Source organism: Balaenoptera borealis (genome assembly GCF_965194805.1).
Source record: "Balaenoptera borealis genome assembly, chromosome: 3".
Lineage (NCBI taxonomy): Eukaryota > Metazoa > Chordata > Mammalia > Artiodactyla > Balaenopteridae > Balaenoptera > Balaenoptera borealis.
This window is the reverse complement of record NC_138866.1, coordinates 152,083,288-152,106,334: the sequence shown is the minus strand read 5'-3', so window position 1 is coordinate 152,106,334 and position 23,047 is coordinate 152,083,288. Positions and strand designations below refer to the sequence as shown.

The window sequence follows — 23,047 nt, the reverse complement described above, 5'->3', positions numbered from 1 at the left end:
TGGTTGGAACCAGATTGAGAGTATTCTTGTAGTCTGTGGAATGCCTGCTAGGAAAATGTAGAGAGAGAATCCTGGGTCCAATGCAAGAAGTGAGAGCTGAACCAGGAGGTGGGGAGAGACAAGTCCTAGACTGGGGAGAAAAGCAGGAAGGTTGATTGACCCAGGCAACAATCTACAAGAATTGAAGGGCTAGAAAGCTGGTGGTCAAGGTGAGAGCTGACTAGAGATTGCTGTGTCTACCTGAATGAGCGTGCAGCTGAAGTGTTTTGCTGACCTAGGATTAATTCTGAAAAGGCAGAACCTCTAACTGGCATGAGACTCCTCCAGACTCTCTCATTAAGGTCACCTCGCAGTCCTGGGCAAGCTGGAAGATGAAGCCCAATCACAAAATGTACTTGCCAAAGTCAAGCCATCTGAGTTTGAGTTGGATGGCTGGGCTTATGTTTAGAGGCCTGCTTCCCTGGCTTTGAGGATTTCTATCGTGGAGTGGGAGAGAAGGGAGTGATAAAGAAAGGCAGCAGCAGTGGAAAAGCAGAGAGTAACTCCGTGAACAACAGCAGTGGTCCAGGCCCTGGTCTCTCTTTGCAGGCAGAGGAAACAGGATACAAAGTAGCCAACCATGGAGGGTCATCAAATACCCAAGGACAAGCTGACAAGGCCAATGACAGTGGGAAATATCAGGAGGGTCTGATGGGACACCCTGTTTTCCAACCCATACCCTCTGCTCTCATATATTTAGATGCCTGTGCAAAAGAAGGCATGAGTGAATTTAGAGACCTGTCCCTTGGCTCGATGGGCAATCAGGATCAGATGTTAATATAATAACTATCCTTATCACAGGTGATCGCTAAATCTAGGGTCCTGGCCAGACTTTTAAAGGGAAAATCAAATATGGATATTTGAGGCTGAATAAATATATTTTTAATTAAACCACATACCCAAGTATATCAAGCGTTGGAAATGTGGTTCTGTTACACTGACGTTTCTGTTATTCACTGAGAATTTAATGAGCTTCTGTCTGAAATAACATCACTGAGAATGCTTGCAAATCATGTTTGCTAAGCATCAACAGCCGAATTTTCAGTACACCTCACTTAGAGATTAGCATAGTGTCTTGAGAGTAATTAAACATCATTACTTTAGAACCAAAATGTCCCACACAGTGGGTAAAATAACTGCATATGTAATTGTATAGACATCTCTTTAAACAAAAGAATTCCTAGTTTCAAATGGAGATGGGTAATGGAATGGACAGACTATTATATTGGTTTTGTTTTTCTGTACAAATCTGAAAACCCACAGTGGTGGTTTTCATAGTTTTAGTGTTTTGTTTTCCACTAAGAATAGGAAATTTTTTCATGTTGACTTGAGAGGCTCATATTTCCTCTTTAATATCTTCATCTCTCTTACTGCAAATTTAGTGTTTACTGGTACTACCTGCTTACTCACGTTGAAGCCCTGAGAACCCAGCCTGCCAAGACTCCTGGCCCCAATCACTCACATGCACATGCACACACACACTCCAAGCCTTGGAGCAGCATTACTGATATTTGGGGCTGGATAATTCTTTGTTGTGGGGGACTGTCTTGTCCATTGTAAGCTGTTTAGCAGCATCCCTAACCTCTACCCACTATCACTGCCTGTGATACCCTCCCCATGTTATGGTAACCAAACATGTCTGCAGAATTGTCAAATGTCCCCTAAGGACACCACTGACTAGACAATCGAGGTCTGTAGCAGAGCCCTACCTCTTTTAAAAGTGAATGTGAAGAAGATGTGGTACATATATACAATGGAATATTACTCAGCCATAAAAAGGAACGAAACTGTGCCACTTGCAGAGACGTGGATGGACCTAGAGACTGTCATACAGAGTGCAGTAAGTCAGAAAGAGAAAAACAAATACCGTTTATTATTGCATATATATTGAATCTAGAAAAATGGTACAGATGAACTTATTTGCAACGCAGACAGATACAGAGAACAAATGTATGGTTACCAAGGAGGGAAGGAGGGGGTGGGATGAACTGGGAGATTGGGATTGACATATATACACTACTATGTATAAAATAGATAACTAATGAGAACTGACTGTATAGCACAGGGAACTCTACTCAATGCTCTGTGGTGACCTAAATGGGAAGGAAATCCAAAAGAGAGGGGATATATGTAAACGTATAGCTGATTCACTGTGCTGTACAGCAGAAACTAACACAGCATTGTAAAGCAACTATACTCCAATAAAAATTAATTTAAAAAAATAAAGAAATAAAAGTAAAAGAGGGGAAAAAAAACAAAGTTAATGTGAGATCAAGGGCCTGACTTTTGGGAAGAACTTGGCAAACATTTGCTCTGTGCCCTAAAAGGGGCTGCCAGTCTGGGCACTAACAATGACACATAACAACCTACACAAATGGCACGAGGAGATTGCTGAACTGGTCTCAGAGCTACTCTGTTTTACTCCATTGTGATTGAACTGTTCAGAGAAAAGTACAGCTCTGTTAAGGAGTGTATGACAGAAGACAGATGTTAAACAAATGAAGGTAGCAAGTAACTGACCAACATAAAGCAGTCATAGATTTTTTTAAAGGAAAAGGATTTAAAACAATTAATAGCTTATGAAGGTTGGTGATTGGCTGATGGTGATGTATATCCCTATCTGATTCCCAAACATTTTTGAGACTATGAATGTGGTTCTTTTGAGATTTGTCCTGGTTGGACAGAAACCATGGCAAGTTTTTGTCCAGAAGAACGTCAGGTAGCATGTTCTCTTTTTCTCTCTGTTTCTGGTGGGGCAAGAAAGACAAATGAGGAGTGAGGGTACCACAGTGATGCAGTTTAAGGCCTTTCCCAGAAGAGACAGAATAGAGCAAAGGGAATTAACATTTATTTAGAGTCTGTTCTGTACTAAGAACTTCACCTGCATGGTAACCTCATTTTAGGGTCATCTTGTCCTTCGAGATTTAGATAAAATTGACTCAAAGTCTCTCTTTCAGGCCCAGAGGGGAATCCAATCCCTCTCTTAAGATTTCTGTGAATTCCCTAATTATTAGAGAAATGGAAATCAACACTACAATGAGGTATCACCTCACACTGGTCAGAATGGCCATTATTAAAAAGTCTACAAATAACAAATGCTGGAGAGGATGTGGAGAAAAGGGAACCCTCCTACACTGTTGGTGGGAATATAAGTCGGTACAGCCACTATGGAAAACAGTATGGAGGTTCCTCAGAAAACTAAAGATAGAATTACCATATGATCCAGCAATCCCACTCCTGGGAATATACCCAGACAAACTATTGTATAATTCAAACAGATACATGCACCCCTATGTTCATAGCAACACTGTTTACAATAGCCAAAACATGGAAACAACCTAAATGTCCATCAACAGATGAATGGACAAAGAAGATGTGGTATACGTATACAATGGAATATTACTCAGCCATAAAAAAGAACAAAATAATGCCATTTGCAGCAATATGGATGCAACTAGAGATCATCATACTAAGTGAAGTAAGTCAGAAAGAGAAAGACAAATACCATATGATATCACTTATATGTGGAATCTAAAATATGGCACAAATGAACCTATCTACAAAACAGAAACAGACTTACAGACATAGACAACAGACTTGTGGTTGCCAAGGGGGTGGGGATGGGGGAGGGATAGATTGAGAGTTTGGGGTTAGCAGATTCAAATTATTATATACAGAATGGATAAACAACAAGGTCCTACTGTATAGCACAGGGAACTATATTCAGTATCCTGTGATAAACCATAATGGAAAAGAATATAAAAAAAAATGTCTGTATGTGTATAACTGAGTTACTTTGATGTACAGCACAGATTGGCACAGCATTGGAAATCAACTATACTGCAATTTAAAAAAATAAAATAAAATAAAAAGATTTCTGTGAATTCCTGCAGCCTTACATTCTCGTTGGCCACCTTTACTCAAATGCCCTGCTCCTCTGGCTTTCTCTGTTTCACTCACATCTCACTCTATTTGTTTTTTCCTTCAAATGCTGAATAGTCTCTTCCCTTGACTTTCTCAAAATATCCACTTCTTTCTTTCTTCCTTCCTTCCTTTCTTTCCCTCTAAATTTGTCTGTCTTTTAGTCTTTCAAATTGACCATTTATTACGTACCAGGCAACTCTGATAGGTCCTGGGGATAAAAAGATGAGTAAAATCAACACTGAACTCATAATAGAGAAGAGGGACAAAAATCAAATAAAGGATACAACTTAATATACAATCATAAGAACAACAAAGGAACAGTCCATGAGGCTTGAGAGCATTTCATAACCCAGAGAGTCAGGGAAGACTTCCCTGGGTGAATGACATCCCTAAATTCTGAGGGATGAATAGGAAGAGGCAGAAGAGAATCCAGGCAGAGGGAAGAGCATATCCTAAAACGCTTCAGCAGGAAGGAGCCAAGGAAACAAAAGAATGCCAAGTAGATGGGATGCAGAAAGATAGGATAAGTGTAAGGAGAGATGGGGAAGAGATGTAGGAGGACCAGGACATGCAGGCCAGGATAAAACTCTATGTGATCTTTAACCGGATAGCAGAGAGAAGACACTAAAGTATTTTCAGTGTTGGTGGAAAGGAGAGCCTGGCGATGGGATGACAAAGTGTTGAAAGTCATGGTTAGATGTGAATTTCTCTTAGTGAGCTATAACTTACCTATAGAAAAAAATGCATACGGACCAATGAAATGTAAATGTAAACACCAGTATAATCAATATCCAAACGAGATATAGAGCAATTCATCTCCCCAGAGACCACTGCTTAACCTCATCAACCTCCTTATCCTTTCCCTACAATTACCACTGTTCTGAAATCCTTCACCATAGACTAATTTTGCCTGCTCTTATAATTCATGCAAATGGAATATACTCTTTTGTATGTGGCTGCTGTGTAAACAGCAGATTGTAGAGAGACAATGGTGGATGTGAAGAGACCCAGAGAGAGATAAAGACCATTAAATCCACCGTGGAGACGGTGGAGACAGAGAAGAAGTGGGTGGATTGAGGAAGGAGCTATTTTGGAGGTAAAATCAATGGTGAAGGATTGGCTACAGAGGTTGAGAGAAGGAGGTATCATGGATGGCATTAATGTGTTGAGAGAAGGAGGTTTCAATCTGAAGGAGGTATTAATGTGAAGGTTTGGAGTCTTGGAAAGCCCAGTAGCACCAACAACTTGAATTGCACATGACAATGGTGGTTCCTCAAAATATTAAACATAGAATTACCATATGATCCAGCAATTCCACTTCTGGGTATATACCCAAAAGTACTGAAAGCAGGGACTTGAACAGATATTTGTGCACCCATGATAGCAACATGATTCACAATAGCTAAAAGGTAGAAACAACCCAAATGTCCATCCGTGGATGAACAGATGAATGAATAAACAAAATGTGGTATATACATACAATGGAATATTAATTATTCTACCTTAAAAAGGAATGAGATTCTGATACATGCTACAACATGGATGAATCTTTATGAGAGTACGCTAAGTGAACTAAGCCAGACACAAAAGGGCAAATATGTATGATTCCACTTTTATGTAGGTACCTATAATAGTCAAATTCATAGTGATATAAAATGGAATGGCATTATCAGGAATTTGAGAGGAGGAGGGAATGGGGAGTTAGTGTTTAACGGATACAGAGTTTTAGTTAGGGAGGATGAAAAGAGTTCTGGAGATGGATGGTGGTGATCGTCGCATAATGAATGTACTTAATACCACTGAACTGCTTACTTAAAAATGGTGAAGATGGTAAATTTTATGTTATGTATAATTTACCACTATAAAAACATAAGAGGAGAGCATAATTTGACCCTCATTTTCTGTGTTAATTAAAAGATTAAACGTTTCAATTGCACATAGATAGCCTTCTTAAAACTTCTCCAGCCCTCCTTGACTATTAAATGGTGGGTGGGTAGGGACCTGGTACATTTCCACGGGTCCCTACCCACCCACCCAGAATCATACTCCCAGCCATTCTCTCTGTCCCTGCCATCTCTTCCCTGCTCCACACCAGTTTTGTGTCAATTTGCTTATTAAAGTTGCTTTTCTTTTTTGAATTATTTTACAGCACGTTCTTATTAGTTATCTATTTTATACATATTAGTGTATATATGTCAATCCCAATCTCCCAATTCATCCCACCACCACCACTGCCCCCCCAGCTTTCCCTCCTTGGTGTCCATACATTTGTTTTCTACATCTGTGTCTCTATTTCTGCCTTGCAAACTGGTTCATCTGCACCATTTTTCTAGATTCCACGTGTATGCATTAATATACGATATTTGTTTTTCTCTTTCTGACTTACTTCACACTGTATGACATTCTCTAGGTCCACCCACGTCTCTGCAAATGACCCAATTTCGTTCCTTTTTACAGCTGAGTAATATTCCATTGTATATATGTACCACATCTTCTTTATCCATTTTTCTGTCGATGGGCATTTAAGTTGCTTCCATGACCTGGCCATTGTAAGTAGTGCTGCAATGAACATTGGGGTGCATGTGTCTTTTTGAATTATGGTGGTTTTCTCTGGGTATATGCCCAGCAGTGGGATTGTGAGGTCATATGGTAGTTCTATTTTTAGTTTTTTAAGGAACCTCCATACTGTTCTCCATAGTGGCTTTATCAATTTACATTCCCACCAACAGTGCAAGAAGGTTCCCATTTCTCCACACCCTCTCCAGCATTTGTTGTTTGTAGATTTTCTGATGATGCCCATTCTAACCAGTGTGAGGTGATACCTCATTGTAGTTTTGATTTGCATTTCTCTAGTAATTAGTGATGTTGAGCAGCTTTTCATGTGCTTCTTAGCCATCTGTATGTCTTCTTTGGAGAAATGTCTATTTAGGTCTTCTGCCCATTTTTTGATTCGGTTGTTTGTTTTTATAATATTGAGCTGTATGAGCTGTTTATATATTTTGGAGATTAATCCTTTGTCCACTGATTTGTTAGCAAATATTTTCTCCCATTCTGAGGGCTGTCTTTTCGTCTTGTTTGTACTTTTCTTTGCTTTGCAAAAGCTTTTAAGTTTCATTAGGCCCCATTTATTTATTTTTGTTTTTATTTCCTTTACTCTAGGAGGTAGATCAAAAAAGATCTTGCTGTGATTTATGTCATAGAGTGTTCTGCCTATGTTTTCCTCTAAGAGTTTTATAGTGTCTGGCCTTACATTTAGGTCTTTAATCCATTTTGAGTTTATTTTTGTGTATGGTGTTAGGAAGTGTTCTAATTTCATTCTTTTACATGTAGCTGTCCAGTTTTCCCAGCACCACTTATTGAAGAGGCTGTCTTGTTGTGTTTCCTTATTAATTTTCTGTCTGGATAATCTGTCCATTTGTGTAAGTGAGGTGTTAAAGTCCCCCACTATTATTGTGTTACTGTCAATTTCCTCTTTTATAGCTGTTATCATTTGCCTTATGTATTGAGGTGCTCCTATGTTGGGTGCATAAATATTTACAATTGTTATATCTTCTTCTTGGATTGATCCCTTGATCATCATGTAGTGTCCTTCCTTATCTCTTGTAACAGTCTTTATTTTAAAGTCTAATTTATCTGATATGAGTATTGGTACTCCAGCTTTCTTGTGATTTCCATTTGCATGGAATATCTTTTTCCATCCCCTCACTTTCAGTCCGTATGTGTCCCTAGGTCTGAAGTGGGTTTCTTATAGACAGCATATATACGGGTCTTGTTTTTCTATCCATTCAGCCAGTCTATGTCTTTTGGTTGGAGCATTTAATCCATTTACATTTAAGGTAATTATCGATATGTATGTCCCTATTTCCATTTTCTTAATTGTTTGGGGTTTTTTTACTTCTCTTGTGTTTCCTACTTAGAGAAGTTCCTTTAGCATTTGTTGTAGAGCTGGTTTGGTGGTGCTGAATTCTCTTAGCTTTTGCTTGTCTGTAAAGCTTTTGATTTCTCCATCGAATCTGAATGAGATCCTTGCCAGATAGAGTAATCTTGGTTGTAGGTTCTTCCCTTTCATCACTTTAAGTATATCATGCCACTCCTTTCTGGCTTGTGGAGTTTCTGCTGAGAAATCAGCTGTTAACTTTATGGGAGTTCCCTTGTATATTATTTGTCATTTTTCCCTTGTTGCTTTTACTAATTTTTCTTTGTCTTTAATTTTTGTCAGTTTGATTACTATGTGTCTCAGTGTGTTTCTCCTTGGGTTTATCCTGCGTGGGACTCTCTGTGCTTCCTGGACTTGGGTGGCTATTTCCCTTCCTATATTAGGGAAGTTTTCGACTATAATCTCTTCAAATATTTTCTCAGGTCCTTTCTGTCTCTCTTCTCCTTCTGGGACCCCTAGAATGCGAATATTGTTGTGTTTAATGTTGTCCCAGAGGTCTCTTAGGGTGTCTTCATTTCTTTTCATTCTTTTTTCTTTTTTCTGTTCCACAGCAGTGAATTCCACCATTCTGTCTTCTGGGTCACTTATCTATTCTTCTGCCTCAGTTATTCTGCTATTGATTCCTTCTAGTATAATTTTCATTTCAGTTATTGTATTGTTCTTCTCTGTTTGTTTGTTCTTTAATTCTTCTAGGTGTTTGTTCTTTAATTCTTCTAGGTCTTTGTTAAACATTTCTTGCATCTTCTAGATCTTTGCCTCCATTCTTTTTCTGAGGTCCTGGATCATCTTCACTATCACTATTCTGAATTCTTTTTCTGGAAGGTGGCCTATCTCCACTTCATTTAGTTGTTTTTCTGGGGTTTTATCTTGTTCCTTCATCTGGTGCATAGTCCTGTGCCTTTTCATTTTGTCTATCCTTCTGTGAATGTGGTTTTCGTTCCACAGGCTGCAGGATTGTAGCTCTTCTTGCTTCTGCTCTCTGCCCTCTGGTGGATGAGGCTATCTAAGAGGCTTGTGCAAGCTTCCTGATGGGAGGGACTGGTGGTGGGTAGAGCTGGGTGTTACTCTGGTGGTCAGCGCTCAGTAAAACTTTAATCCACTTGTCTGCTGATGGGTGGGGCTGGGTTCTCTCCCTGTTGGTTGTTTGGCCTGAGGTGACCCAGCACTGGAGCCTACAGGCTCTTTGGTGGGGCTGATGGCGGACTCTGGGAGGGCTCACGCCAAGGAGTACTTCCCAGAACTTCTGCTGCCAGTGTCCTTGTCCCCCCGGTGAGCCACAGCCACCCCCCACCTCTGCAGGAGACCCTCCAACACAAGCAGGTACGTCTCGTTCAGCCTCCTATGGGGTCACTGTTCCTTCTCCCTGGGTCCTGAGGCACACATTACTTTGTGTGTGCCCTCCCAGAGTGGAGTCTCTGTTTCCCCCAGTCCTGTTGAAGTCCTGCAATCAAATCCCACTAGGCTTCAAAGTCTGATTCTCTGGGAATTCCTCCTCCCGTTGCCGGACCCCCAGGTTGGGAAGCCTGAGGTGGGGCTCAGAACCTTCACTCCAGTGGGTGGAATTCTGTGGTATAAGTGTTCTCCAGTTTGTGAGTCACCCACCCAGCAGTTATGGGAATTGATTTTATTGTGATTGCGCCCCTCCTACCGTCTCATTGTGGCTTCTCCTTTGTCTTTGGAAGTCAGGTATCTTTTTTGGTGAGTTCCAGTGTCTTCCTATCGATGATTGTTCAGCAGTTAGTTGTGATTCCGGTGCTCTTGCAAGATGGAGTGAGCACATGTCCTTCTACTCCGCCATCTTGAACCAATCTCCCCTATTAAAGTTTCTTTAATCTGTTGCCCTGATTTCTAGTTCCACCTTACATTCTATGAGTTTTCCCAGTGACCTTCCAAAAAGTCCTACATCTTTGCTTAAGCTACTTTGTTTTGCTGCTTAGGTTTTGGTACTTGGAAGCCAAAGAGAAAGTGACTTTATGTGTTTATAGTAAATGTAACAGAAAACAACATGATAACTGAAACCAAACCTTTCACTAATATGAATAAATGTAAATAACCTAAACTCACTTAAAAATCTATATGTATATATAGATTTTAGATCAGTTAACAAAGCCAATAAAACTCCATGTTTTCTTAAGGGACACATACACAAAACCAATTCAGAAAGGTTAAAATAAAAGGTAAAAAAAATTTTAAGGTAAAGATAAAATGAAAGCAGGTGTTATGATCTTTGTGTCAAATAATCTATAATTCAAGATTAAAAGCATTGGGACTTCCCTGGTGGTGCAGTGGTTAAGAATCCGCTCGTCAATGCAGGGGACATGGCTTCGAGCTCTGGTCCAGGAAGATCCCACATGCCGCGGAGCAACTAAGCCCGTGCACCACAACTACTGAGACTGTGCTCTAGAGCCCATGAGCCACGACTACTGCAGCCTGTGTGCCTAGAGCCCATGCACCACAACAAAGAGTAGCCCCTGGCTTCCCTAGTGGCGCAGTGGTTGAGAATCTGCCTGCCAATGCAGGGGACACAGGTTCGAGCCCTGGTCTGGGAAGATCCCACATGCCGCGGAGCAACTAGGCCCGTGAGCCACAATCACTGAGCCTGCGTGTCTGGAGCCTGTGCTCCGCAACAAGAGAGGCTGCGATAGTGAGAGGCCCGTGCACCGCAATGAAGAGTGGCCCCCCACTTGCCACAACTAGAGAAATCCCTTGCACAGAAACAAAAACCCAACACAGCCATAAATAAATAAATAAATAAATAAAAATTTAAAACAAACAAAAAACCACTTATAAAAGAAAAAAAAAACTGCCTTTAAAAAAAAAAAAAAGGAGTAGCCCCCACTCACCGCAACTAGAGAAAGCCCACGTGCAGCAACAAAGAACCAGTGCAGTCAAAAATAAATAAATAAGTAAACAAACAAGCCACTGGAATAATAAAAAAAAGATTAAAAGCATTAAAATAGACAAAGAAGGATACTTTATAATGCTAAAAGCCATAATGCATAATGAAGTTGTACATAAATTTCTGTGCACAAAATAATATAGCAGAAACTTTAATAAAGCACAAACTATAGAAGATAAAAGGAAAACTAGACAAATCCACACTAATAATAAGAGAATTTAAAACACCTTCCTCTGACCTAGACAGATTAAGGAGAAAATATGTAGCAAGGATAAAGAAAAACATAATACATAATCAATAAAGTATACCTTATAGCTATATATCAACCCTGTACCATGATAATACAGGATATTCCTTCTTTTCAATTACATTTAGATCATTTATGAAAATAAACCATATTTTAAGCCATAAAGAAAATCTAAATTAATTCCAAAGATAGAAATATTATTAAGAGCATTCTGACCAGAATAAATAGTGGTTGTGACATGGTATCTCATTGTGGTTTTGATTTGCATTTCCCTAATAACTAGTGAGTTGAGCATCTTTTCATGTGCTTATTGGCAATTTGTATATGTTATTTCGAGAAATGTCTATTCAGATCCTTTGCCATTTTTAACTGGGTTTTTGTCTTTTTGTTATTGAGTTGTAAGAGATCTGAATACCAGTCCCTCTTCAGATATAGGACCTGAAAATATTTTCTTCCATCTTATGGGCTGTCTTTTAACTTTCTTGATAGTATCCTCTGAAACACAAAAATTTTTAATTTTGATAAAGTCCAATATAGCTATTTTTCTTTTGTCACATTTTCTTTTGGTTTCATATCTAAGAAAACATTTCTTAATCCAACATCATGAAGATTTACTCTTCTGTTTTTTCCTAAGAGTTTTATAACTTTAGCTGTTATATTTAGGTCTTTGATTCCTTTCAAGTTAATTTTTGTATATGCTTTGAGGTAGCTGTCCAACTTCATTCTTTTGCATGTGGATATACAGTTGTTCCAGCACCGTTTGTTGAAAAGATTACATATTTGTTCCCTTATTTGTTTTAGCACTCTTGTCAAATATTAATTGACCATAAATTTGAGGGGCTTCTTTTTTCCTGTATCCTCAATTATATCCCATTGATTTATATGTTTATCCCTATGTTAGTATCACACTGTTTTGATTACTGTAGATTTGTAGTAAGTTTTACAGTTGATAAGTGTGAATTCTTCAATGATTTTTTTTGGAGGGGGGTGTTATTTCAGTTTTTTTGCATTTTTGCATTTCTATGTGAATTTTAAAATCAGCTTGCCAATTCCTACAAAAATAGCAGCTGGAATTTTGATAAGGATTGTACATTTTACATCTTGTTTTGCTTCATTTAGTTTCAATGATGGGGTTTTTAATCTATGGACACTTTGATCAAAGTGTACTCCACTAAGCAGGAGATGTTGTGCTGTTTGCCCTCATGATGCCAGCAGACATCCTAAAAGTCTATAAAGTGCCCTAATAGACAATGAGCCAAGTCAGTCTGTCTTTCCCTGTGTCACCCAGTGAACCCACAGGCCACCACTACTAAGGGACAGGAGGTCTGAAAGTGGAGACAAAATATTCTCTCCTCACCCCCATTTCAAATATTCTTATAAACTAGAAACCCTGTCTGATTATTGCAATTAATGTTCTCAGGCCAGGAGTGGACATAAATCAGCCCTTTCAATAAATCATACCAGTTTGAGTTTGCTACCCATCACACACACACACACACACACACACACACACACACACACACACACACACTTTCCATTTGCCCTGCAAAGACTTAACACTTCTAGATAAGCTCAATTATGCATAGAAAAGTGCTTTTTCCTTCGTTTGACAATAGTTTTCAAGAGAGGCCTGGCAAAAGCTGAAAACTCAGCTGTGGGGCTTCTTTTGAAAGAAAAATTGGCTTCTGATTGTACATAAGTGATAATGAACAAGGAATACATATTATGTTGGCCAGATTTCATATGCAAATTAGACTAGCTTCGCTTCTTAACTTCTCCTTCTCCAGCAAAAATATGGTAGGGGATGCCTTAGTCTGATTAAATGTAAATATTCATGTAGACCTCAGCCATCTTTTGGTGAGTTAGGAGCCAGTATATTGAATTACATCACATAGAAAATCATTCTCGTGACTTCCTTGGTGGCGCAGTGGTTAAGAATCTGCCTGCCAATGCAGGGGACACAGGTTCGACCCCTGGTCTGGGAAGATCCCACATGCTGTGGAGCAATTAAGCCTGTGCACCACATCTACTGAGCCTGCGCCCTAGAGCCCATGCATCTCAACTACCAAGCCCATGTGCTGCAACTACTGAAGCCCATGCACCTAGAGCCCATGCTCCACAACAAGAGAAGCCACTGCAGTGCGAATCCTGTGCACCAAACAAAGAGTAGCCCCTGCTGGCCACAACTAGAGAAAGCCCGCACACAGCAATGAAGACCCAATGCAGCCAAAAATATATATATATAAAAGAAAATAAAGTAAAAAAGTAAATCATTCTCACATTTATGTCCTAAATGTGGACTAACTTTGCATTAAATAAATTTATTTTTTCTTCTTAATGAACTTAAAATGGAGGCTGACACTATAAATAGGTATGCATAGCTGAAATCCAGGTTTGACTATATACTAAATGCATTCTTTGTAAATTCATCCTTCAGGGACCAGACCCATGCTCTGAATATTCTGTACAGAGTAATCAGGTAAAAATAGTAACATATTGCTGACCTGGCAGACTCTCATCTCTACAGGTTCACTTGTAGTGCTGGAAAGCAGAGAACCTAAAAGCAGGGAAAAAAAATTAGGTGAAATAAGGTGATTTACACAGATGGTACTTTGTAGGCTATCGTATGATAAAAATGTTATTTATTTCTATGATAGTGATTATTATTATTATCAGAGTAGAAATCAAGAGGCCTTGATTCTACTCTCTGGCTATGTTATATATTTTTTAGTTTTCTGATACTTTGGGGATCCTTGGCCAGATGCAATAGAAACTAACCCTTTCTTTCATGGGCAGAGTAGGATTTCTATCCCACAAGAACAGGATGAATGGGGCTGTTCTGAGTTGAAGACTACAGGCCTCTAATTTTGGGATTAACCTTCAGAGCCTGATTCCAAGATCTTAGACTCTCCATCTCTTCAACCCCTCTCCCCTCCCACCCCCACTGCACTCCATCTACCACCTGCCATCACCATCAGAAAAGCTGAGCCTACACATGAACAACCTTAGCCTTGGAAATACAACCTATCAATGACAGATGTACAGGATCCACAAGGAGAAAGCTGAGGAGGTACAGTCCTTATGCAGCAAGATACAAATTCTGACTTAAGACCTGTAGTAATCCATCAACAGAGGAATGGAGATTCCTTAAAAAACTAAAGATAGAACTGCCATATGACCCAGCAATCCCACTCCTGGGCATATATCCAGACAAGCATATATCCAGACAAAATCATAATTCAAAAAGACACATGCACCCCAATGTTCATTACAGCACTATTTCCAATAGCCAGGACATGGAAGCAACCTAAATGTCTGTCAGCAGAGGAATGGATAAAGAAGATGTGATACATATATACAGTGGAATATTAGTCATAAAAAGGAACGAAATAGGGTCATTTGTAGAGACATGGATGGACCTAGAGACTGTCATACAGAGTGAAGTAAGTGAGAAGGAGAAAAACAAATAACATGTATTAAAGCATATATGTGGAATCTGAAAAAGTTGGTATAGACAATCTTATGTACAAAGCAGAAATAGAGACACAGACGTAGAGAACAAACATATGTAAACAAAGTTGGAAAGGGGCGTGGGATGAATTGGGAGATTGGGATTGACATATATACACTACTATGTATAAAATAGATAACTAATGAGAACCTACTGTATAGCACAGGGAACTCAACTCAGTGCTCTGTGGTGACCTAAATGAGAAGGAAATCCAAAAAAGAGGGGATATATGTATACGTATAGCTGATTCACTTTGCTGTAAAGTATAAACTAAAACAATACTCCAATTTAAAAAAGATAGAAATTCTGACTTATGACCTGTGGCAGTCCATCAACAGAGGAATGGATAAAGAAGGTGTGGAACAGAGGTACAAGGCCTTCACATGCAGCACCATGTGAGCAAGTTAAACTGGACCAAGCACAAAGGAAAGAAAGGGGAGACCTTCGAGGTGGTGGAGGAGTAAGACGTGGAGATCACCTTACTCCCCACAAATACATCAAAAATACATCTACATGTGGAACAACTCCTACAGAACACCTACTGAACGCTGGCAGAAGACCTCAGACTTCCCAAAAGGCAAGAAACTCCCCACTTACCTGGGTAGGGCAAAAGAAAAAAGGAAAAACAGAGACAAAAGAATAGGGACGGGACCTGCACCTCTGGGAGGGAGCTGTGAAGGAGGAAAAGTTTCCACACACTAGGGAGCCCCTTCATTGGTAGAGATGGGGGTGGGCAGGGGGGGAAGCTTCGGAGCCACGGAGGAGAGCGCAGCAACAGGAATGCAGAGGGCAAAGAAGAGAGATTCCCGCACAGAGGATCAGTGCCGACCAGCACTCACTGGCCTGAGAGGCTTGTCTGCTCACCTGCTGTAGGGGGTGGGGGCTGGGAGCTGATGCTCGGGCTTCGGAGGTCAGATCCCAGGGAGAGGACTGGGGTTGGTTGCATGAACACAGCCTGAAGGGGGCTAGTGCAGCACAGCTAGCCAGGAGTCCTGGAAAAAGTCTGGACCTGCCAGAGAGGCAAAAGACCATTATTTCAGGGTGCACAAAGAGAGGGGAGTCCTTCCCCATCTGCCCACAGAAGGCAGAGCACCGCCTAAATGAGCTTCAGAGATGGGTGCAAGCCACAGTTATCAGCTTGGACCCCAGAGACGGGAGTGAAATGCTAACGCTGCGGCTGCAGCCACCAAGAATCCTGTGTGCAAGCACAGGTCACTATCCACACTTCCCGCCAGGAGCTTGTGCAGCACGCCACTGCCAGAGCCCCGTGATCCAGGGACAACTTCCCCAGGAGAACACACTGTATGCCTCAGGCTGTTGCAACGTCACGCAGGCTCACCCTGCATTCCAATTATAACTACTGTACCCCTTCCTCCCCCCAGCCTGGATGAGCAAGAGCCCCCTATTCAGCCGCTGCTTTAACCCTGTCCTGTCTGGGTGGGAACAGAGGCCTCTATATGCAGAGGTGGGGCCAAAACCAAAGCTGAACCCCAGGAGCTGTGCGAACAAAGAAGAGAAAGGGAAATTTCACTGTGCAGCCTCAGGAGCAGTGGATTAAATTCCCACAATCAACTTGATGTACCCTGCATCTGTGGAATACCTGAATAGAAAACGAATCGTCCCAAAATTGAGCAGTGGACACATATTAATCAAACTATCAAAAATTAAATACAAAGAAAAAATATTAAGAGCAGCAAGGGAAAAGCAACAAATAACATACAAGAGAAACCCCATAAGGTTAACAGCTGATCTTTCAGCAGAACTCTGAAAGCCAGAAGGGAGTGGCAGGACATATTTAAAGTGATGAAAGGGAAAAACCTACAACAAAGAGTACTCTACCCGGCAAGGATCTAATTCAGATTTGACAGAGAAATTAAAAGCTTTACAGACAAGCAAAAGCTAAGAAAATTCAGCACCGCCAAACCAGCTTTAAAACAAATGCTAAAGGAACTTCTCTAGCCAGGAAATATAACAGAAGGAAAAGACTTAAAAAAACAAACCCAAAACAATTAAGAAAATGGTAATAAAAATATACATATCAATAATTACCTTAAATGTAAATGGATTAAATTCTCCAACCAAAAGACATAGACTGGCTGAATGGATACAAAAACAAGACCCATATATATGCTGCCTACAAGAAACTGACTTCAGACCTAGGGACACATACGGACTGAAAGTGAGGGGATGGAAAAAGATATTCCATGCAAAAGGAAATCACAAGAAAGCTGGAGTACCAATACTCATATCAGACAAAATAGACTGTAAAATAAAGACTATTTCAAGAGACAAAGAAGGACACTACATAATGATCAAGGGATCAATCCAAGAAGAAGTTATAACAATTGCAAATATTTATGCTCCCAACATAGAAGCACCTCAATACATAAGGCAAGTGCTAACAGCCATAAAAGGGGAAATCGACAGTAACACAATAACAGTAGGGGACTTTAACACCCCACTTTCACCAATGGACAGATCATCCAAAATGAAAATAAATAAGGAAACACAAGCTTTAAATGACACAACAGACCAGATAGACTTAACTGATGTTTATAGGACATTCCATCCAAAATGACAGAATACACTTTCTTCTCAAGTACGAATGGAACATTCTCCAGGATAGATCATATCTTGGGTCACAAATCAAGCCTCAGTAAATTTAAGAAAACTGACATTGTATCAAGTATCTTTTCCAACCACAAAACTATGAGACTAGATATCAATTACAGGAAAAAAACTGTAAAAAATACAATCACGTGGAGGCTAAACAATACGCTACTAAATAACCAAGAGATCACTGAAGAAATCAATGAGGAAATAAAAAAATACCTAGAAGTAAATGACAATGAAAACACGATGACCCAAAACCTATGGGATGCAGCAAAAGCAGTTCTAAGAGGGAAGTTTATAGCAATATAATCCTACCTCAAGAAACAAGAAAAATCTCAAATAAACAACCTAACCTTACACCTAAAGCAATTAGAGAAAGAAGAACAAAAAAACAAACCAAAGTTAGCAGAAAGAAAGAAATCATGAAGATCAGTTCAGAAATAAATGAAAGAGAAATGACGGAAACAATAGCAAAGGTCAATAAAACTAAAAGCTGGTTCTTTGAGAAGATGAAAAAAATTGATAAACTGTTAACCAGACTCATCAAGAAAAAAAGGCAGAAGACTAAAATCAACAGAATTAGAAATGAAAAAGGAAAAGTAACAACTGACACTGCAGAAATACAAAGGATCATGAGGGAATACTACAAGCAACTATATGCCAATAAAATGGACAACCTGGAAGAAATGGACAATTTCTTTGAAAAGCACAACCTTCCGAGACTGAACCAGGAAGATATAGAAAATATAAATAGACCAATCACAAGCACTGAAATTGAAACTGTGATTAAAAAAACTCCAAAAAACAAAAGCCCAGGACCAGATGGCTTCACAGGTGAAATCTATCAAATATTTAGAGAAGAGCTAACACCTATCCTTCTAAAACTATTCCAAAATATAGCAGAGGGAAGAATACTCCCAAACTCATTCTATGAAGCCACCATCACCCTGACACCAAAACCAGACAAAGATGTCACAGAACAAAAGAAAACTACAGACCAATATCACTGATGAACATAGATGCAAAAATTCTCCACAAAATACTAGTAAACAAAATCCAGCAGCACATTAAAAGGATCATACACCATGATCAAGTGGGGTTTATCCCAGGAAGGCAGGGATTCTTCAATATACACAAATCAATCAACATGATACACAACATTAACAAATTGAAGGATAAAAACCATGTGATCATCTCAATAGCTGCAGAAAAAGCTTTTGACAAAATTCAACACCCATTTATGATACAAATTCTCCAGAAGGTAGGCATAGAGGGAACTTACCTCAACATAGTAAAGGCCATATATGACAAACTCACAGCCAGCATCATTCTCAATGGTGAACAAATGGAACCATTTCCACGAAGATCAGGAACAAGAGAAGGTTGCCCACTCTCACCACTATTATTCAACATAGTTTTGGAAGTTTTAGCCACAGCAATCAGAGAAGAAAAAGAAATAAAAGGAATCCAAATCGGAAAAGAAGAAGTAAAACTGTCACTGTTTGCAGATGACATGATACTATACATAGAGAATCCTAAAGATGCTACCAGAAAACTACTAGAGCTAATCAATGAATTTGGTAGAGTAACAGAATACAAAATTAATGCACAGATATCTCTTGCATTCCTATACACTAACGACAAAAAATCTGAAAGAGAAATTATGGAAATACTCCCATTTACCATTGCAACAAAAAGAATAAAATACCCAGGAATAAACCTACCTAGGGAAACAAAAGACCTGTATGCAGAAAACTATGACACTGATGAAAGAAAGTAAAGATGATAGAAACAGATTTAAAGATATACCATGTACTTGGACTGGAAGAATCAACATTGTGAAAATGACTATCCTACCCAAAGCAATCTACAGATTCAATGCAATCCCTATCAAACTACCAATGGCATTTTTCACAGAACTAGAACAAAAAATTTCACAATTTTTATGGAAACACAAAAGAGTCCGAATAGCAAAAGCAATCTTGAGAAAGAAAAACAGAGCTGAAGGAATCAGGCTCCCTGACTTCAGACTATACTACAAAGCTACAGTAATCAAGACAGTATGATACTGGCACAAAAACAGAAATATAGATCAATGAACAGGATAGAAAGCCCAGAGATAAACCCATGCACATATGGTTACCTTATCTTTGATAAAGGAGGCAAGAATATACAATGGAGAAAAGGCAACCTCTTCAATAAGTGGTGCTGGGAAAACTGGACAGCTACCTGTAAAAGAATGAAATTAGAACACTTCCTAACACTATACACAAAAATAAACTCAAAATGGGTTAAAGACCTAAATGTAAGGCCAAACACTATAAAACTCTTCGAGGAAAACATAGGCAGAACACTCTATGACATAAATCACAGCAAGATCCTTTTTGACCCACCTCCTAGAGAAATGGAAATAAAAACAAAAATAAACAAATGGGACCTAATGAAACTTAAAAGCTTTTGCACAGCAAAGGAAACCATAAACAAGATGAAAAGACAATCCTCAGAATGGGAGAAAATATTTGCAAATGAAGCAACTGACAAAGGATTAATCTCCAAAACATACAAGCAACTCATGCAGCTCAATATCAAAAAAACAAACAACCCAATCCAAAAATGGGCAGAAGACCTAAACAGACATTTCTCCAAAGAAGATATACAGATTGCCAACAAACACATGAAAGGATGTTCAACATCACTAATCATTAGAGGAATGAAAATCAAAACTACAATGAGGTATCCCCTCACACCGGTCAGAATGGCCATCATCAAAAACTCTACAAACAATAAATGCTGGAGAGGGCATGGAGAAAAGGGAACCCTCTTGCACTGTTGGTGGGAATGTAAATTGATACAGCCACTATGAAGAACAGTATGGGGGTTCCTTAAAAAACTAAAAACAGAACTACCATATGACCCAGCAATCCCACTACTGGGCATATACCCTGAGAATACCATAATTCAAAAAGAGACATGTACCACAATGTTCATTGCTGCACTATTTACAAAAGCCAGGACATGGAAGCAACCTAAGTGTCCATCGACAGATGAATGGATAAAGAAGATGTGGCACATATATACAATGGAATATTACTCAGCAATAAAAAGAAACAAAATTGAGTTATTTGTAGTGAGGTGGATGGACCTAGAGTCTGTCATACAGAGTGAAGTAAGTCAGAAAGCGAAAGACAAATACTGTATGCTAACACATATATATGGAATCTAAAAAAAAAAAAAAGGTTCTGATGAACCTAGGGGCAGTACAGGAATAAAGACACAGACATAGAGAATGGACTTGAGGACACAAGGAAGGGGAAGGGTAAGCTGGGATGAAGTGAGAGAGTAGCACTGACATATATACATTACCAACTGTAAAATAGATAGCTAGTGGGAAGCAGCTACATAGCACAGGGAGATCAGCTCGGTGCTTTGTGACCACCTAGAGTGGTGGGCTAGGGAGGGTGGAGGGAAGTGCAAGAGGGAGGGGATATGAGGTTATATGTATACATATAGCTGATTCACTTTGTTATACAGCAAAATCTAACACAACATTGTAAAGCAATTATACTCCAATAAGAATGTTAAAAAAAGAAAAAAGAAGAAGATGTTGTACATATATATACAGTGGAATACTACTCAGCCAATAAAAAAATAATGAAATAATGCCATTTGCAGCAACATGGATGGACCTAGAGATGATCATACTAAGTGATGTAAGTCAGACAGAGAAAGACAAATAATCATATGATATTGCTTATATGTGGGATCTAAGAAACTAATACAAATGAACTTATTTACAAAAGAGACACAGACTCACAGTCTTAGAAAACAAACTTATGGTTACCAAAGGGGAAATGTGTGGGGGAGGGTTAAATTAGGAGTTTGGGATTAACATATACCCGCTACTATATATAAAATAGATAATCAACGACTTATGTTCTGTAATAACCTAAATGGGATAAGAATCTGAAAAAAGAATGTATATGTGTAACTGAATCACTTTGCTATACACCTGAAACAAACACAACGTTGTAAATCAGCTATAATGCAATATAAAATTTAAAAATTTTTAAATTAAAAGATAAAAATTATGTGCTCAATTAAAAAAAAAAAAAAGGACGTGGTAAGATGATGAGTGAATGGTGCTCAATGGCCTTGGTTTGGAATCAGGGAAGAATGTACCAATGGACCACCATGTCCAGTTCCCCAGGCCACTAGACATGGCTTGACTCTGCATGGTTGCTAAGAAATGGAGGAACTGGTAAGCTCTCTGTTTGGCCAAATGAGGCTGCCATTAGTGTAATCCACTAGACTCAGCAAGGCCACATAAAACCAAGGTGGAGGGAGGGTCCTGCACAAATCCCACCCATGCAGAAAAACAGGAGGACTCTAGTCCTGTCTCCTTGGTCCCTAGGACTCTACTACCATGGCACGTTATAATGGAAATGTTCCAGGATCTGAAGTTAGACACCCTGAATTCAAATCCTAGCTCCCTCACTTAGTGGTCACATGACTTTGGTTGACTCTTTTAACTTTTTTAAGTCTTGGTCTCTTCATCTGAATTAAATGCCAAAGTCAATTCTTCTATGAAAATGACCAGTGTACATCAACCCTTACTTAGCTTCCTCCTATTCTAGATCTTGAAAGAAGCCCTGGTGGCTAGCTAGACTCTGGTCCCACCCTCCCAGGGGCACTGGCACTCTTGCTGGGTGTGGGACTGGACATCAGCCACCTGGATGAGAAGCACAGAGTACTTGACTGGCCTCAGAGCCCTTGCCTGCTCACACTCGGCCAGTGCCACCTGTGCTTGAGGGGGAGGCTGCAGCCTCTGAGCATCAGCAGTGGGTTGTCACATGCTAGGAATGGGGACACAGCAGGGCACTGTGGAGGTTCCAGGCACACACCATACTGGGGAGGCCACAAAAGGCTGGCACTCCTGTCTCCCTGGGAAGTCAGCAGTTTCATTGGCTTACCCAGGATGCATTGGAGGGGAAACGGCAGATAGGTATGGAGAGATCCATGCCCGGAGTGAAACCGGTCTCCAAAGGAGAAGAGTAAGCCTCATCCTGGGTGGCTTTTTCTTGGCTACCTGCCGTTCTAGGAAGAGTCATCTACACCTTTTCTCCAATTCTCCACCACACAGCTCTCAGCCCACACTGGTTCAGCACGAGCCTCCATCACTCCATGACCTTGTTCTCATCAAGATCACCCACGACCTCCACATTGGCAAATCCAAAGGGCACTTTTCCAGTCCTCACCACACTTGCCTTTCAGCAGCATCTTGCCAGTGCTGGCAACTCCAATCTCTCTCCTTCTTTGCTTTCTCTCAAGTCTTCTTTTGTTTTTAATCCCTTTGTTTTAATCATTCCTTCAACAAATATTTTTTCGTACCTCCCACATGTCAGGTACTGACCTAGGCTTTTGCTGGGAATGTGGTGGTGAGCAAAAGCAGAAATGATTCTGATCCTTATGAAATCTACACTCTAATGGGAAAGTCCTATGTTCATCTAATAACCACGCAAATAAATGCTGAATTGCAACCCCACCAATTGATTCACTGGAGAGGGGCACCATGCACGGAGGGAGGTCTGTATCAGGGAACTAGACCTTGTCAGGGAAGTCAACAAAGTCTTCCCCAGGGAGGTGATGCTTGCTGAGATCTGAAGGATGAATGGGCGTTAACTAGATGAACGGGGTGAGGAAGAGCATCTCAGGCAGAAGGAAGAGCCCATGGGAAGGCCATTTAGAAAGAAACATGGTGGACAAGTCTGAAAGGTGTCTCAGGTCACAGTCCCTAGTGCCTGGGGCAGGGATTCTGGTACATGTGATGTATTGAGGAAGTGCTCTCAGAAGGAGATGAGGGAATCAGGATAAGGAACT

At 39.9% G+C, this 23,047-nt stretch overlaps 2 protein-coding genes across 9 annotated transcripts in view; both read right to left on the bottom strand.

The window, feature by feature from the left end:
* The window catches only part of BCL2A1 (BCL2 related protein A1), a 410,729-nt gene that overhangs the window by 268,012 nt on the left and 119,670 nt on the right, over nt 1-23,047 (bottom strand). The window lies entirely within an intron of this gene.
* Nucleotides 1-23,047, bottom strand: part of LOC309627017 (5-formyltetrahydrofolate cyclo-ligase) — a 298,975-nt gene that overhangs the window by 172,812 nt on the left and 103,116 nt on the right. For 7 of the 8 annotated variants that reach the window (XM_082388580.1, XM_082388577.1, XM_082388570.1 and 4 more), the window contains exon 3: nt 13,551-13,603. The exons of the other annotated variant lie outside the window; for it this stretch is intronic. In XM_082388580.1, the coding sequence (XP_082244706.1) occupies nt 13,551-13,603 (53 nt within the window). The remainder of the gene's footprint in view (nt 1-13,550; nt 13,604-23,047) is intronic. 8 annotated transcript variants of the gene reach the window in all.